The 18,879-nt window shown below is 42.9% G+C and overlaps 1 protein-coding gene across 4 annotated transcripts in view; it reads left to right on the plus strand.

Annotated features, from left to right (window-relative positions):
- The first annotated feature begins 1,446 nt into the window (after positions 1–1,446).
- The window catches only part of Anxa7 (annexin A7), a 32,753-nt gene continuing 15,320 nt past the window's right edge, over positions 1,447–18,879 (plus strand). Inside the window, exons 1-8 of one of the 4 annotated variants that reach the window (XM_008836599.3) lie at positions 1,447–1,779; positions 7,506–7,560; positions 9,641–9,845; positions 11,201–11,302; positions 12,424–12,488; positions 12,892–12,957; positions 17,441–17,543; positions 17,763–17,857. In XM_008836599.3, coding sequence (XP_008834821.1) covers positions 7,507–7,560; positions 9,641–9,845; positions 11,201–11,302; positions 12,424–12,488; positions 12,892–12,957; positions 17,441–17,543; positions 17,763–17,857 — 690 coding nt within the window. In that variant the 5' untranslated portion in view covers positions 1,447–1,779; position 7,506. The remainder of the gene's footprint in view (positions 1,780–7,505; positions 7,561–9,640; positions 9,846–11,200; positions 11,303–12,423; positions 12,489–12,891; positions 12,958–17,440; positions 17,544–17,762; positions 17,858–18,879) is intronic. The other 3 variants (XM_029565126.1, XM_008836600.3, XM_029565127.1) reach the window with 3 other exon arrangements.

Below are 18,879 nucleotides of genomic sequence, written 5' to 3' on the forward strand. Positions count from 1 at the left end.
TTCCTAATACCATCATCTTAGAGACCAATTTTAGAACATGCATTCAGACCATAGCAAAAATTGGGGAGAAAATCCTTACTATTTTTGATCAACTGATCTTTTTTTAAATATTTTATTATTTTTGTTTTATGTGTATGAGTGTATTGCCTGCATGTAGGTAAGTGCACCCATGTCATGCAATGCCTGCAAGAACAGAAGAGGCCGTTGGATCCCCTGGAACTGGAGTTATGGACAGTTGTTAGCTGCCATGTGCGTGCTGGGATTTGAACCCGGGTCTTCTGCAAGAACAACCAGTGTTCTTAACCACTGAGCCATATCTCCAGTGCCTTTTTTTTTTTATTTTTTTAAATCAACTGATTTTTGATAAAGGTCAAGAGAATAGATTTTTCAACAAAAGATGCTGGGACAACTGGGTATCCATATGCAAATGAATAAAGTTAGAGCCCTAACTCACACAAATGTACAAAAATTCAACCTGAATGTGTTGTGGGACATGCCTGTAGTCCCAGTACTCCTGAGGTAGAGACTGTTTGGAGCTGTCCCAGCTACATCTCAAAGCTTTATCTTTAAAAAAAAAGAACAAGAAAACAGCGCTCAGGTGGAGCATCAGGAGTTAAGTGCATCCTGAGTTACATAGCTATTTTGAGGCCAGCCTGAACTATATGAGATCTCGTGGTCCCAGCTAGCCTGGAACTTGCTATGTAGAACTACCTGGCCTCGAATTCACAGAGATTTGTCTGCCTCTGACTCCCAAATAATGGGATTAAAGGCATGCACCACCACGTCCGGCTCATAAAAATGTATTTTTATTTTTTTTCCTTAACCGTTGAACAGTTGAGCCATCTCTCCAGCACCCTCCTGAAAAGAAAATTAAAGTTAAAAAAATGTTTTTAAGCCAGGCGTATGTAGCCCTGGCTTGCCTGGAACTCAGAGATCTGCCTACTACCTCCCAAGTGCTGAGATTTTAGGCGTGCACAATCATGCCCAGCTCATCATAAATGTAATCTTTTTTTTTTTTTTTGTCTTTTTTGACACAGGGTCTCCTCACTATGTAGACCAGGCTGGTCTCATAAAGATCCGCCTGCCTTTGCCTCCCAAGTGCTGGGATTCACCACACCCGGCTATAAATGTAAGATTTTAAAAAGTGAAAACCAATTCTATTGGTAAAATGCTGCATAAGCAAGAACCTGAGTTGAAACCCCAGATACCATGTAAAACCCAGATGTGACAACACGAGCTTCTAATCTAGGCACTGGGGAGGCAGAAACAGGCGAACTCCTGGGGCCCACTGGGCTGCCAGGCTTGCCAGATTGTCCAGCCTCTGCGCCAAAGTACTCGAGTCCTTAATGCTGTCGTGCGGGGGCAGGGCCAAGAATCGAATCCACTCCCCCTGATAGTTTTAACTAAAGCATCTCCGGTTCGGACTACCCAGAATTCCCGATAAGTCCTCCTGTCACAGGAGGCCGCCTCTGTCCTCAGAAGACACCCCAGGACCACAGTGTGGAGGGGGAAGCTGCCCAACTCCCTTTCCCAGCTCTTCCGCGGCGCACCCCTGGGAGCACAACTTCCTCAGCGGCAGCACCAAAGGGAGTGCAGCAGGCGCTGAGATGAAACCAGCCGGGCTACCGTGCGGAGCTGGGTCCCACCCGGCGCCGCCCTTTCAGGCTGCCACCGCGGAATCTTAGCCAGCTCGCACCGCCCCGGCGCTCCGCCCTCCGGCCCGCCCTGGTTCCATCTTGCGGAAGAGGCGGCTAGGCTGTGACGCTGCTCCGGGCTCAGGTGAGGATCGGGGCACCCCCTCCCGCCCCTCTTGCCATCCTCCTGCTGACCGCAGGCCTCTCATCCCCGCCCGCGCCCTGTCCGCGCTCCTCGGGATGGGGGGTGGTGGAGCCCTGCGTGTGTCCTGCGCCAGGCCCTGGTGGTCCTCCAAGCGGCTGCGACTCCGGGCGCGCTAGGGGAGCCGCAGCGTGGGATGGGCTAGGCGGGACGGCCCTGCGTGCGGAGGACCGGGAAGGTCCCCTTCCACTTGGCAGTATGGGGATCCCAGGGAGCAGAGGCACCTCCCACCCCCCGGGTCTGGGTGACCTCAGGTGGAGGGAGGGGTAGAGGCCAGAGAGTGACCCCGGTGAAGCTGCCTCAAGGGAGGCCGTGTAAGGAAACCGGCAACTAGACTTGGTGGTGACACAGCAAATTTAGGGGAACTTGGGAGATTTCTACTATGCTTAGGGACACCCAGGATAGAATTCACAAGGCTGGGATCGTGTAAGCTCAGGCTTACAATTCTTGGAAACTAGTCCAGAAAGTAGCATTCCAGCTTTCATGTCTGGTCATTGACCAGCCAATGCTGGTCAACACTGATGGAGGAAACCAAGGTGCCCAGGGAGATTGCAATCTTAACAGAATTAAGCCTGCCAGTCTTCCTGCTACCCTTTACATCCCCTAATTGCTGCCAGCTGATAGCGAGCTAACCTGATCAGGTAATCTGTCCTAATTACATTCTGAGTGTAATAAGCTACCTCTTGAGCCAGGAAGGCATTTCCAACCAGTAGCTAGAGTAGCGGGCGAAATCGGTAATGTCATTGCAAACTTAAGCCACCTTTTAGTCCTCATGGCTGGGGGTGCCTACCTGCGTTTGGGGAGCTCTAGCGGTGTTTTCGTGTTATTTACCTGACTGATTTAAATGGTCCTTCCCAACCTAGAGGTCGGTTTTGGAAATGGTATCTCTGCACCTGCCTGCCTTAAGTCACACTTCCTGGTTTTTGTTTTTCTGGTGTTCCTAGGCTTCGCGCCAGTTATGAGGCTTCCATTCTGAGACTCACCCTTTTGCTAGCTGACTCACTGGGTGGAGATGGTGTGGAAAACCAAGAATGATTTTTCCAAGTTTTCCAAAGGTTGTTTCTGACAGAGCATATAAAAAAGAAAAGTTTTAGTTCTGGAAACAGGGTCTTACTCACTTTAGCAAAGCTGTAATGTGTTGAGTCACCCAGGGGTTTGTTTAGCTTTTTACAAAAACTTTTAAAGTCTACCTTTTGAATAGATCCAGGAACAATGTTGAAAGGGATTAAAAAGACATTGGAAAGTAAGCTGCCTTCTCTTTGATCCTGAGCTCTGGACACCACATTGGAAAGTAAGCTGCCTTCTCTTTGATCCTGAGCTCTGGACACCATCTTGCTTTTCTACTCCCATGTGTGTCCTTTTAGGGATGTTCTATACAGGTAGAAGAAAACAGTGCATTGTTTTACACATATGCATACAAACTACATATGCCATTTTTACCTTGCTTTTTTTCACTTGATGTATGTGGTAAATGTTTTTTTTTTTGTGGGGGGGTCTTTTTGAGATAGGGTCTCCCTGTAGCCCTAGCTGGCCTGGATTTGCTATGTAGACCAGGGTGGCCTCAAACTCACAGAGATCTGCCTGCCTCTGCCTCCAGAGTGCTGGGGTTAAAGGTGTGCAGCACCATGCCTGACAAGGTAAATGGTTTTATATGTAGGTTTTAAAAGGTACACCATTTTAGAAGTTATGTAACACTTCTCTTTATGATCATCCATAACGTATTTCATTTGCCCTGTAATAAGGTTTACATTATTTTTAAAAGCTATTACAAGTGATGCTGTGGTGAATAGCCTTGTACATTCATAAGTATGTGAAAGTAGCTCTGTAACATACAGAAATGGAACTGCATTCTGATTCTTTTTGGAATGGTTTTTTATTTTTTTTGGTTTTTCATTTTTTTTTTTAAATCTGTGAGTGTTTTTTGCTTGCATGTATGTAAGTGCACCCATGTTGTGCAATGTCTGCAGAGGCCTGAAGACAGTGTGGGATCAATCCTGGAGGCCACAACTGAGGCTGTATCTTCACCAAAGGCCTCTACTGGCCTTTCACAGTGCCAAGCCTCAGCTGCTCTCCAGGACCCCTTCATGCCTTCAAAACTAGTACCATGTGGACTACAGCTTCTGTGTGCTGACCTTAAGGATTTTTCTCAATGATGCTGATTTCTTGTTACAGCTGATTTTTCAGCCCCAGCTGACCAGCATCCATTATCGCAATAAACACAAAAGGTTTCACTTCCCTTGGGAGGCAGAGGTAGGTGAGTTTGAGGCCTGCCTGGTCTACATAGCAAGTTCCAGATCAGCTGGGGCTATGGGAGAACCTGTCTCAAAAAGACCAGAAAAAAAGTTTCACTTCCAAAATTTTTTACTTCAAAATATATCAGCCCTGGTAGTCTTTGCTTCCCTTTGAAACCAGGCCTCCAGCATCTGCACCTCTTTCAGCATTGTCTTCCAAGTTCCTCCAGGACAGCTCACTGAGCTCCATGCACTTGTCTAGTCTAAAGCTCCAAAAACTTCCACAGTCCTCCCAGACACATATGGTTTTTATCATAGCAATAGAAAGTAAGCAGGGCAGGCAGACAATAAATCTGTTTCTGGCTGTGCAGGAACTATTAAATCAGTGTGTTGTGATGTTTGTTTGTTTGTTTGTTTGGTCGGTCTTTTTGAGACAGGGTCTCCCTGTAACCCCAGCTGGCCTGGAACTCACTATGTAGACCAGGCTGGCCTGGAAGGCACAGAGATTCGCCTGCTCTGCCTCCCGAGTGTTGGAACTAAAGGTACACACCACTACACAGGGCTGAATCTGCATTTTAACAAGCTCCTCAGGTGATTTACATGCAGAAATTCTGATAATTCCACTTTTTTGTTGTTGTTGTTCAGCACAGTGTTTAGGAAAAGAAAGATTTAAAGTAGGTAAATCAGAAGGACTAAGTGTTCCCAGGCTTGAAGGCTGCATCAGTAAGAGTGGATTAATTATGGACAGGCTGCTTGAGAATGGTTCCCAGGCAGGGACTTCACAATGGGGGCTAGGTGTTGGTAAGAGATTTGTTGACTATAAATTTGAGCCAGTACCAAGGAAACCGGAATTTTTTTTCTCTGATTTTAATGGGATTTGAACATAGGCTGAGTGTGTGCTCTACCTCTGAGTTATACCCCAAGCCCTGTCAGTGAATATTTATTTGCTACTTCAACAATAAGTCACTGAGGATTTTTGGTCTAAAGAGTAGTTTGTGGAAAGGGCAGTCTTTGAGGAAAGAGCACCTAATGGCAATGACTAGGCAAATTAGAAGAGATGATACAAGTAAGAACATAAATGGAAAATCATTTTAGTAAGCCAGGCATTCTGTGATGAAACCTAGTCTAAGGATATGGCAATGGAAATATCAGTGAAGGAAGCATAGGAGACTCATTCCACAGATGGTCGGAAAGCTGTGGGATCACTCACAAACTATCAGGTGATTTAAGTAGGGACTCTCTTGACAGGTAAGGGATGGTAAGAATGGACTTGGAGGGAATGAAGAGTGTATTTCCACACCAGAAACAACTGTACAGAGGCTCAAACCCAGGGCTTCATGGCCAAGGATCACAAACCTTTCTTTGAAATGGCTTTAAGCTCATACTCTAGCAACTAGCTACATCCCCAGCCCTTGGGCTTCTAGCTCAGTCTCTCATTGTATCTCATTTTATGTTGATGATCATCACTGTTCCATCCCACTCTTTAGACCTGGCAATGTTCTACTTTCTTGCCAATCTGTATTCAGCATTTCTTTTTTTCTTTTTTGAGATAGAGTCTCACTATGTAGCCCTGGCTGGCTTGAAACTTGTTTTATAGACCAGCCTCCCTTCAAACTCACAGAAAACCACCTGCTTCTGTCCCCCAAGTACAGGGATTAAAGGCTTGAGCCACTGGGCCTGGCTTTTAGACAGCATTTCTTGAAACATGGTTTATACCATTGATCATGTTTACTTTCCATTTGTAGTAGTGTTTTAGGTCAACCTTGGGTATTATAGTCTGCAGGAGCCATCCACCTTGTTTTTTGAGTCGGGGTCTTTTCACTGGGACATAGGACTGACTGATTAAACTAGGCAGGCTGACCAGTGAGCCTCAGGGATCTGCCTGTCTCCACCCCTGCAGTGCTGGGATTTCAGGTGTGTACCACCACACCCAGCTTCTTACATGGGTGCTGGGGATTGAACTCTGGTTCCTGTGTTTGTGAGCTTGGCAGGCACTTTCCTGACTGAGCTATCTCACTAATCCCTCTGTTTACATTTTCTTTTATATAGCCCTGTTACCTTGACAAATCATTGTGTTATTAGAAATAATATTCTAAAGTATATATAGGTTAAGATAATATGATGTAGGGACTGGTGAGAGCAGTTAAGAGCACTGGCTGTTCTCAAAGACCTGGGTTCGAATCCCAGCACTCATGGCAGCTAACACCCATCCATAATTCTACTTCCAGGGGATCTGATACCCTCTTCTGTCTTCTATGGGCACTTCATGACATGGGTGCACTTATACACATGCAGACATAACACTCATACACAGAAAATGAAAATAAACTTTAAAAAATGATAATATGATGTTTGGAGTTTGGTTTAGAGTAATCTACTGGTGTGGTTGAGAAAGAGCATATTGAAATAGAACCGGTTATGAGATGATAAGTATTGCAGCTGGATGGTGTGTCCAGGAAATTTATCTTTAATTTTGAGTAAGTCTGAAGTTTTTTTGTAATTAACAGTTTTAAAAGAGTTTGGGTATAGTGGTGCACAACTTTAATCTTTTTACTCTGAAGGCAGAGACAGGCAGATCTCTTTGAGTTTGAGGCCAGGTAGGTCTAGGGCATTCCAAGCTAGTCAGGGATATATATATATATATATACACACATGTGTGTATGTATGTATATATATGGAGATTAAAGCCATGTGCTACCACACCCACCTAAAAATGTAAATTTTTATTCATTGTATTGTTCCAGTACTGTAGTTATTATACCTCCATATAAAGATATTTCTGTGGTCTCAGGAAAACTTAGATTTCTAAGTTTTCTTAGGGTGTCTCTGTGTAGCCTAGGGCTGTCTTGAACTTGAAAATCTCCTGCCTTCACCTCCTGAGTGCTGAGATGATAGATCTACCAGACCACATTGGACTTGCTACCTTCAATTTCTGGCAGGAAAATTACTATAGATTTTCTATTTGTCAAAGTGATATGAAGCAAATCTATAAATGATATGCTAAATCAGCATGTCATTTATAGATAGACTAGCAAAATTCAGATATGCTAAAACCGGTGTGGTATGATAATGGAATTGGAGGCTTTCCTATGCTATACAATACAGACAATTTATAAGCTTTGATACATCCTTAATATTCACATGCTTGTACACTTACTTGTGTGTGTGTATATGATGCTAGGGTGCATGTATGCTGTAGCCATGTGTCTGAAAGTCAGAAGACAACTGGAAAGAATCAGTTCTCTCTAACATGTGGGTTCCAGGAACTGAACTCAGGTCATCAAACTTTGTGGCAAGTGTCCTTAACCACTGAGCCATATTTGTGGCCCTGATATGCACATTTTAATGCTTACCATAATACTGTATGTATATCTGTATATTTTTAAAGGCCTTAAGACTTGTAAAAAATTACAATGTACTTTATTTCTATTGTTACAGAATGTCATACCCAGGCTATCCCCCCACAGGCTACCCACCTTTCCCTGGATATCCTGTAAGTATTGCTGTTAAAATACTAAAATCACCACATTGTCCAGACCAGTGTTATATTGGATTAGTCCATGACAGATCTTACAAATGTAGTAGAGCAGGGGATGGGGGTCATAAACTCTAATACCCAGGCCACAAATCAGTGAGGGAAGATGAACATTATCGGGAAATGAATGTTCTTTTCATATATGGAGAGCTAGTAGCTGCTTAGCCCTAATGTAGGGCAATTCTGCAAGCCAGAGACCTACATTTTATGTGACAATGACACATAAAATGTTTGGGTTTTTAAAATTATTTGTCCATTTTTTTGTCCTTTTGAGAGAGGGTCTCCCTGTAGCCTCAGCTGTCCTGGAACTCTCACAGATAGCTACCTGCTTCTGCTGGGGCTGATTTTTTTAACTTTCTGGAGCTCCTTATATAAACCAGGTTGGCTTCAAACTTAGAGATACACCAGCCTCTGCCTCCCAAGTGCTGGGATTAAAGGTATGCACCACCACACCCAACTCATGGCTCATTTTTTAAAACTCAGTTTGTTTGTTTTTTTAAGTTAGTTTTAGAAAAAAAAAAGAAGAGCCAGGCATGGTGGTGGACGTTTATTTTTTGCTTGTTTCAGTTTCCTGAAGATCAGCTGTGGTGTAGGGTTCAGTAGGAGAAGGGCTTGTTTTGAGCAGTGTTTGGGGTTCCCAGGCTCTGTTCACTACTGACTGCACCACTCTTGTGTTCTCCACTACATTCTCTGCAGCTGGTTGGCAGCTGAAGAAAGAGAACAAGAACAGTGGCTTGGGCAAAGACTGTTTACACAAGCTGGAAGTGGCATACATTACTTAATTCACTGGGTGTTCGGTCTTGTCCTGCCTAACTACAGGGAGAGTCGGGGAAATGTAATCTACCTTTGTGGCTAGGGGAAAAGTTGATTGTCTGGTCTGAGCTAAGATCCAAAATGTTACACTCTGTGTATGGCTTACCCCTTGTTCTTTAATTTTACATAGCAGGTCCAAGTGTGTGCAAAAGAGTCACACATGCCTCTCAAGGATGGGGAGGAAGTTGTTTGTTGTTGTTTAAATCATATTTCCAGATGCTAGGAAAACAAAGGAATTTGTGAGCTTAGTTACTTGGTTTGAACCACTTTAGTTCCTGAAGATTTGGGATTTGATATGAAGCAGGCATTATAATATGAGTGTATTAGTTACTTTTCTGTTGTGACAGATATACTGACCAAAAGAATTTATAAAAGGAAAAGTTTATTTGAGTTTACAGTTCCAGGGGAATTAGAGTCTGTCACAGTGGGGAGACATGGCTGGTGGGGAGACATGGCCGCAGAGGTGTTCAAGCAGGCACAGGAAGCAGAGAGTGACTGGAGATCCAGCAAGGCTTAAAAACTCTCAGCCAGGCGTGGTGGTGCACGCCTTTAATCCCAGCACTTGGGAGGCAGAGGCAGGTGGATCTCTGTGAGTTCAAGGCCAGCCTGGTCTACATAATGAGTTCCAGGACAGCTGGTGCTACAGGGAGACCCTGTCTCAAAAAGACCAAAAAAAAGAACTCTCTAAGCCCACCCCCAGTGACATGCTTCCTCCAACATGGCCACACCATCTAAGACACGCACCCCCACCCCCTTCCCACCCCACCCCCTTGCAAAACTATGCTACCAGCTGGGGACAAAATGTCGAAATACTTGGAGCCTATGGGGGACATTCTCATTCAAACCATCATGGTGTGCCTACAATCAATACTCAGAGATGGATGCAGGAGGTTCTGAAGTTCAAAGAAATCTGGCTATATAGTGAGAGAGAGATGAGGGAGAGAGACCGAGACCAAGACCGAGACTGAGACCAAGACCTGGTACAAAATCCCATATAGAGAAATGAAATGGATTCTCATTCCCTGAGTCGTATAGAATTAAATTTAACTGAATTCTGATAAAGGAATACAGTACCGATAAAGTAGTCTAAGACTCCCAAACTGCTAATAAGATTTTTAATGTGAAAACAGAGCTAAGATCCTTGAATCGTCATCTTTGTTCTTCTTTAAATGGGTCATATTTCTCTATGATCATGTCCACTTGCAAATTTTTCTGATTTTTCCAGCCTGCGGGTCAGGAGTCATCTTTCCCCTCTCCAGGCCAGTATCCTTATCCCAGTGGCTTTCCTCCAATGGGAGGAGGTGCTTACCCACCAGCAACAAGTGGTGGCTACCCTGGAGCTGGAGGCTACCCTGCACCTGGAGGTTATCCAGCCCCTGGGGGCTATCCTGGTGCCCCACAGCCAGGAGGAGCGCCTGCCTATCCCGGAAGTAAGCTGTAGGTCATGGAATTAGTAGTGATTTGGGATTGTTGAAGTGCTCCTTTGTCTTTTCCTTTATCCTCTTTGTTCCTTGTTTTGTGAGGGTTCAGAGTGACTCTTAGCTAAATGTGGACAGTACAGACCTAGCTGGGAAGCAAGAGTGTTGAAGGTTCTCAGAGGTCACAAAGACTGGGAGAATCTACCATATTCTCCTGTGAAGGGAATGGAAGTAAATTTCTTGATAATGAGGGCCAGTGTAGAACATATTGCTTATTTATAATCTTAAGAACTGAGTAAGGAACTTTAGTTAGTATGCTCTGTTACCTTAAAGAGCACTTTATCTGAAGGTTTAAAACAAACACAATAGTAATTTGTATTGTAAGTTACTACAGAAGTTAAATGTATTAAAACATTTTAAACTTAATTTTCTTACATTTATGTGTGTGTGTGTGTACCATGGTACATGTATAGAGAGGAGAGGACAACTTGGGGAACTCAGTTCTTTCTACCATGTGGGAATCAAACTCAGGTGGTCAGGTTTGGCAGCAAGTACCTTTACATGCTTAGCCATCTTGCTGGTCCTTAAACTTAATTTTCTGTGCTAGGAGTTGATAACAGGTTGACAATACACACAAAGGACTGCTGGTATAGCATTACTGACATGTTTTCACTGTCAACAGTAGACATTTTTCTCTGTATTATGACTTGTTTTTTATTTATTTATTTATTTATTTTATTTATTTTTTTATTTTTTTGTCTTTTTGAGACAGGGTCTCCTTGTAGCCCCAGCTGTCCTGGAACTCACCACGTAGACCAGGCTGGCCTCGAACTCACAAAAGATCCACCTGTCCCTGCCTCCCGAGTGCTGGGATTAAAGGTGTATGCCACCACACCTGGCTTTGTTTTTTATTTTTAAGATTTTTTTTTTAATGTGTATGAGTGATTTGCCTGGCTGTATATTTGTGTATCACATTCATGCAATGTCTGTAGAGGCCAGATGAAGGCATCATATCCCTTGGAACTGGATTTACAGACTGTTGTGAGCTACCATATGGGTGCTGGGAACTGAACCCAGGTCTTCTGCAAGAGTAGCCAGTGCTCTTCTGAGCCATCTCTCCTGTCCAGGACTTGGTTTTTTGTTTTGTTTTGTTTTGTTTTGTTTTAATCTCATTCTGAACCCCCAGCTGGCTTGGAACTCACTCTGTAGCTCAGGCTGGCCTAAACTTACGGCAGTCCTCCTGGCTCAGCCTCCTGAGTGCTAAACCTACAAGTGTGAGTTACCACATGGGGCTCTTTTTCATTACAACTTACTGAACTGTTTTTTTGTTGTTGTTTTGTTTTGTTTTTTTAATCTAACTGCTTCAGGCCAAGGATTTGGTGCCCCACCTGGTGGAGCAGGCTTTTCTGGCTATCCACAGCCACCTTCACAGTCTTATGGTGGTGGGCCAGCCCAGGTTCCAGTACCAGGTAAGTTCCGAGATAAACTGTATCATGATACTGTGAATTTTTCAATTGGTATTGAGAAAACTTAAGTTATATTTGAGGGAATATTTATATAGTTCTATAAATCATTTTAAGTACATGGTTTCATTAAGTTTATCAATTTGATACAAGGTCATAATCAGTAAAATAGAGACGAAAAGCTATTTTTTTCTCTTAGTCTGTCTCAAAGCCAAAAAACAGATTCTTAAGGAACCACCTCCAGAACTGTATCCTGACAACCATTGCAGATGAAATCAGAATTGAATCTGGCTCTAGGGTTGAAAAAAAAGAAAATATATCTATATACACAGTTACACATTATTTGTTAGGATCTTATATATAGTACATGGAATATTGAAAGGTATATGTGGCCCAAGTTGATACTGATATAATAAATTAGAATACTTAAGAAATTATCCCAGTAAAGGTTACGGGAGGAGAGTTGGAAAAATGCCTCAGTGGTTAAGAGCACTGATTGCTTATGCAGAGGACCAGGGTTCAGTTCCCCGCACCCACGTGGCAGCTGACAACTTTCTGTCACTCCAGTTCCAGGGGATCCAATGCCCTCTTCTGGCATCCTCAGGCATTTTACAACACAGAGGTGCAGTTACATTCATGCAGCCAAAACATTCATACATACAATAAAAATAAATGTTTTAAGCCAGGCATGGTGGCGCACTCGGGAGGCAGAGGCAGGCAGATCCCTCTGAGTTCAAGGCCAGCCGGGTCTACATAGTGAGTTCCAGGACAGCTGGGGCTACAGGGAGACCCTGCTTCAAAACAACAAAAACAAACAAACAAAAAAAGTTTTATCCCATGTGTAACCTAGATTGTGTATTTCATTTGTCTATATTTATTTCTTATATGAAAGCACAGCAGACTTTCGGGGGAGGGGGTGTACAAGGAAAGCTATGGGGAGACATGTGAACAGAGAACAGTCTACATGCAGAAGAAATGTTGCAGTGAAACCCATTGTTTTTTACACTAAGAACAATGCTAATCATCTCAGTAAATAGCACAGCATGAATGTTTTCATCTTTCTGTGTTCGTCATCAAGATAAGCCATTTGCTGTTGACTATTTTTGTTATTCATCTTAAACATACAGGTGGCTTTCCTGGAGGACAGATGCCTTCTCAGTACTCTGGAGGACAAGTTCCTTACCCCAGCCAGGTATTTTTGCTTCTGTCTTTTTATTTTTAAGTTTTTGCCTCTACCTTTTAAATTTAGTCTGGTTTACTGGAACTGCATAATGCCAATAAGTGCACTGCTCTTTTGTGAAGCAAAGGAAGTGGTCTGTCACATTTACTTAAGACTTGTTCTTTACTTTTCAATAGATTCCATACTCTAGTCCATCTGCTTTAAGTAGTATCTGATAAGCATTAGTCCTTTCCACAGGTGAAGATGTTCTACATTATCCTAGAGATTTCATGTGGGCTCTCAGCATTGGTTTCCCCTGCCCTTACCAGTCATGATAATGATGATCTTGGGTGACAGAGTGATTGTCATTTCTTCAGATTTATGGAGGGTGGTTGTTTCCTACTTTGCTCTTTGTAACTTTCCACTCTTCTTCCAGATCAATACAGAATCCTTTTCTTCCTGTCCTGCTTTCTCTCCTGTCTCTTTGGATTATAGCAATGAAGTAAGGATTTCTAGTATTCTCTAACCACTAGGTCATTTATGTATGCCATCACTTGCTTCTGATTTCTAGTGCTCTTGTCTCACTTCCCTCAAGGCCTTATGTTCCCTTATGTCCCTGTAATGCTCGGCAGAACTTTAAACATGGTCACTAGTTACCTCTGTTGAACTGATTTCTCAGTACTCTGGAAGGTTTCCCATAAATAAAATCTTCACTCCACTTCTATGTAGTTTCTCATTATAATACCATTTTATTATTAATTTGCCTTGTTTCTTTTTTTTGCTTTATTTCTTGGGTTTATTTTTTATATATATATATATATATATATATTTATGAGTGTTTTCCGTGTGTTATATAAGTGCACCACAGAGGCTAGAAAGAGGGCATTGGATCCTTCGAAACTGGAGTTACAGTTGTTAGCTGCCATGTGGGTGCTGGGAATTGAACCAGGGTCCTCTGCAAGAGTGGCCAGTGTTCTTAACTGCTGAGCCACCTCTCCAGCCCTGTCTTGTTAATTATTTTAGGCAAGTTACTAGGACCAACATTGATACACTTTTATCTTTATCTTGATTTTTCAAATTGATTTCCGTGTTCATTAATACAAAGCTCTGGCATTTTGAAGTTTGCCTTAGACTAGGGTAGGAGGATTGCAGTATTGGGAGATAAATACCTCTGATTTGGGGCAGGGGCGGGGGCATGGGACTCACACTTGAGATTTAAGGAATTTGAGGTACAGAGAGGTTGAGAAACTTGTCCAGGAACGGCAGCTAGTTACTATGCTGAGACTAAGTTCTTCCGACTTTCAGACTAACAGTGTCTGGTATTTGATGGAGATATGCCTCCAAAACCATAGTAAATGGATTTTAATCCTTACTTGTATAAGAAAATTTTTACTTGTATAAGAAAATTTTGATTTTACTTTAAGCATACATGTAACTTTAGAAACATCATTTTATGACCCAGTATGAAAGATTTTTGTTTTATTTATTTCTTGAGGGGATTTGTTTTGTTTGAAATAAGGTCTCAGAAGAGGTCAGCTGGCTTACAGCTCACTATGTAGCTCAGGCTGGACTCAAGTTCATGGCAGTCCTGCCTTAGCCTCCCAAGTGCTAGGATTGTAGGCATGAGCCACCCTACCTGGCAGTATAAAAAACTTCGGTGGGTTTTTCATTAATACAGCATGTCACTGTGTAGCACTGGCTGGCTGATCTGGGGCTTGCTATGTAGACCAGCCTGGCCATAAACTTGTGATCCTTCTGCCTCTGCCTCCCAAATGCTGGGATTACAGGTATGTGCCACCATACTTGGCTAGTATGAAAAATGTTTAAACATAAAACACTAAAAGTAAAGTACATATACACAGGGTGATGAGATGGCTTAGAGGTTATGAGCACTTGCTGCTCTTCCAGAAGACCTGAGTTCAGATCCAAGCACCCATGTCTGGCAGCTCACATCTGCCTGTAACTCTGACTCCAGGGAATCTGGTATTCTCTTCTAGCCTCTGTGGGCACCCACACATACATGGCACACACACACACACACGCACACACACACACACACATAAAATTAGAAAAAATTTCATATTTGCAAGTTATTTTAACAACTACTAACAGCTAGAACTAAAAACAGTAGGTAGCAGCTAATAGAATAGTGGATGTTGGTAGAGCTTTTAGGTGGGAGTGGAATGGCTACTTTGTGAAGGGTAAGGTCACTGAAGTCCTCAGATGCAGTTTGGTTGGTGTGGGTGTAGTTCATGAGTATGTGTGTATCTACACCCATGCATGTGTGTGCGTGAATGCCCATGTTTATCATGGTAGAAAATTTCTGCCTGGGTGAAATGGGCTAGCCAACATCTTCTGACTGGTTTAACTCTCTGATTCTGTGGTAGTTCAGCAGGAAGGTAGGCATCAAATGTGTACGAACAGATGGAACTTCTGCTGACTGACACTGTGGTGCTGAGGAATCTTCACCAGAGTTTCAATCACAAGAATACAGACCCCAGTTTCTTTGAATTAGTTTAGTGTCTGTAGGTGTGCAATATTCTTGAATTCTTAGAGATGCATTTCAAACAAAGTTTCAACACATGTCAGCATTTTTCCCTTCAGATGAAAAATAATACATATATTTTCTTTTTAGAGAAAAGATGTCAGAAAATAGATGTATGGCATCCTATTTTTCTAGATGTCATCCTATTTTTCCTACGATCTAGACAAATTTATTATAAGCACACAGGTGCATGCATACACAGTGCCCCAGTGTGTGTCCAGAGGTCGGAGGACAACTTGTAGGAGTTGGTTCTGCTCCTTACACCATGTGGGACCCAGGGATAGAACTCTGGTGGCAGGCTCCGTGGCCTGCGCTTTTGCCCTCTGAGCCATCTCAGCAGCCCCTGAATTGTTCATTTTTAAAGTTAGCATACATAGTGACGGCTTCGTTAAGCCATTTATAAATAAATGATAAAGACGTCTATACTTGTGTCATCATTCCTTCACTGCCCTCCCTGTTCTCCATGACTCTCCTTTGGCGGTCCCTTTCTTCCCCCACATGCACAACAAATGATGCTCCCTCTGCTCTCAGGTCTCATGTATTCTGTGACCCTCTGTTAACCCTCCTTTCTTCCTCAAGATCTCTTTATCTAAGACTCTTGATACATTAAGAGATCTAAAAAGAAAAATTAGCTTACAGAGTAATAGGTTTCCATATGGGAGTATCATACACATTTCACCTCCTCCTCTCCCACTGTTTTCTCTGGTCCCTTCTTACTCCACCTTCCATATTGTTCTAGCATCTCCCCCACCCCACCCCCACCTTAAAGCCTCTTTTTTTCTTTCTTTTTTTCTCTTTTTGAGACAGGGTTTCCCTGTAGCCTCAGCTGGCCTGGAGCCCACTATGTAGACCAGCCTGGCCTCAGACTCACAGAGATCTGCCTGCCCCTGCCTCCCCAGAGCTGGGATCAAAGGCATGCGCCACCATGCCCAGCAAAGCCTCTTTTTTCAAGTCTCATGGCCTCCTTCTTATATTGTGGCAAAGATTTATGTAAGGGCAGTATGTCGAACTTTCTTTTTTTCTTGTCTTTTTGAGACAAGGGTCTCCCTGCAGCCCCAGCTGGCCCTGGAACTCACAATGTAGACTAGGCTGGCTTGGATCTCACAGAGATCCACCTGCCTCTGTCTGCCTCCTGAGTTCTGGGATTAAAGGTATGATGTTGAAAAAAACTTTAAAACTTCAATGTTTGTTATGATTAGAATAAATGTAGTTTTTCCGTAAAACCACTATGGGAATAGTTTTTGTTTTCTCTTTACATTTCTGGTTTAGAAAACTAGCGGAAAATAAATATTAGGTCTTATTGGCAAAAAAAAAATGTTGGAGTATGAATATATATACATATATTCATATATATGGGTATGTACATATATATTTAATTGTGAACTAGGAACTGAGGTAGCTGACTTAATACAAAACAAGTGTCTCGGAAGGAACAGAGGAGCCTAGCTTACCTCACGTTCCATTCCAGATTCCCAGGCTAGTATACTTATGCAAGTGAGAAATGCTCACCTGCTCCAACAGGACTCTCCAGCTTTGTGCAAATGAGGACAGAAACCATGCCTTTCCCATCTCCTCTGGCTTCTGTGTAAGGCTGTGGGCTGCGTTTTATTCCTCAGGTTCGCATATCTGAATGAGACTTTCTTTTTAATTTATTTGAGCCGGACATGGTGGTGCATGCCTTTAATCCCAGAACTCGAGGCAGAAGCATGTGGATCTCTGTGAGTTTGAGGCCAGCCTGGTCTACCTAGTGAGCTACAGCCCAGCTAGGGTTACAGGGGGACCCTGTCTCAAAAAAAAATTATTTTATGTGTATGAGTATATTGCCTACATGTATGTAAGTACACCCGTATCATGCAATCCTGGCAGAGGTCATAAGAGGGCATCCAATTCCCCTGGAACTGCAGTTATAGATGATTTGTTAGCTGCCATGTGGGTGCTGGGAATTGAACCTGGGTCCTTTGCAAGAGCAGTCAGTGCTGTTAACCACTGAGCCATCTCTCTAGCTGCCTTATTTCATGTCTTAACAAATAGGACCCATGTAGGAAATGGAGAGTATTGCTCATTTGAAATCTCACTGGGTGCTCATAATTACTTCACTAGTGACATTTTTTTTCTTACCTTCAAAGCAAACATTTATCTGATACTATTTAGAAATCAGTCTCCCCCACCCCCTATCAAAAATGAGGCTAAGGCATAAGAAGATTGTGACTGATTTCACAAGTTACCTCCTAGAAGTTAGACGTTTGGAAGAGGGGCAGATCTTTCCTTACTTACCTTTTGTTATGTCATATGCTGTTATACCTGTAATGAGTGCTTGCATCCTTGCCCTAAAACCTAACTACTGGCCTTCTTGCATATATGTAATAACTGGAGTAAGTGTTTAAGTTGTCTTTTTGTCCAGCAAGAATCCTCACTTGAACTGTATGCCTTTTGTTTTCAGCCCTCAGCCATGACTCAGGGCACTCAAGGGACAGTCCAGCCAGCTGCCAACTTTGATGCTTTGAGAGATGCAGAAATTCTCCGTAAAGCAATGAAGGGATTTGGTAAGAAAAATGGATTTTGCCCTTTTACAAAGTGTTAAAGTAGACGATGACAAGGAAAATGAACCTATATTATAAACCGAGTTCCTGTGTCAGCCCATGTTCTCATACCCCAGTGTCATCTGGTGCCTACTGCCTTGTAAACATTCTAAGAGATGATCTCTAGGATGACAGTGACATAGCAAGACTTCATCCTTATACAAACACGTATGGCTTTTCCAGGGACAGACGAGCAGGCGATTGTGGATGTAGTATCCAACCGTTCCAATGATCAGAGGCAACAAATTAAAGCAGCTTTTAAGACCATGTATGGCAAGGTATGTTTATTTTCCCCTTCAGTGAGCACCGCCAGGCTGCGCACTCAATGGCAGAATGTTTTTAGTAATACCTGTGGGGTAGGATAGATAAGGGGACTTCAGAGATTTCAAGATTAGTATTTCTCTGAAGAGTCCTTTTTATTTGAGAGTAGTCTTTCATTGGTACCTCATACTGGGTCTTGTATGTGACAGTTGTCTAGTAGAAAACAGCTATGACCAGCATCAAGATCTATTCCTTACTTGTGGTTCCAGGCTTTCAACACAGCCTGCCATTGAAGTCATCTTCTACTTCTTCCTTCCTTCCTCTGAACATGTCTTGTAATGTAACCACATGGAGCTGTTTGCTATCACTGTATATACTGTAGTCTTTTCTACCTCCGTGTTGCATATGTGCTATGCTCCTGGATCCTTACACTTCTCTTTGTCACAAACAACTTCTTCAGGATTTGGCTTAAACATCAACTACTCTGTCTCTCTCATTACGTTGGAGTATGGCTGCTCCTTCCACTGTGGTACCATAGCACTTTTTAAATAAAAATCTGTGCTGGCTGTCTCTGATCCCACTGCCTGCTTTCAAAAACTGCTTGCCTTACATGAGCCGTGTCATCCTCTTCACTGTGTTCCAGTGGTTCCTTAATAAATATGTATTGAATAGACAATCCAGCAAAATTATTGGCTAAAAAGTGCCACTGTTCCTCAGATCTAATGGGGAAAGCTGGGTAACATTGCTTCGTCGTTCACTTTGGGATGCTAAGACTTGCCTGACATCTCCAGCCAGCCTTCTTTTTTCAGAACAGGCTGGTGATCCATCAGCTGGCCCAACTTAACCTGTTTTACTCTGCCTTTTTCTCTGGCCAGGCCAGACTTGTTTTTTATTCTTTTAAAAATTATTTTTCGGGCCAGGCATGGTAGTGCACGCCTTTAATCCTAGCACTTGGGAGGCAGAGGCAGGCGGATCTCTGTAAGTTCAAGGCCAGCCTGGTCTACATAGTGAGTTCCAGGACAGCTGGGGCTACAGGAAG

Source organism: Nannospalax galili, unplaced genomic scaffold (assembly GCF_000622305.1).
Source record: "Nannospalax galili isolate Female #2095 unplaced genomic scaffold, S.galili_v1.0 scaffold1437, whole genome shotgun sequence".
Classification (NCBI taxonomy): domain Eukaryota; kingdom Metazoa; phylum Chordata; class Mammalia; order Rodentia; family Spalacidae; genus Nannospalax; species Nannospalax galili.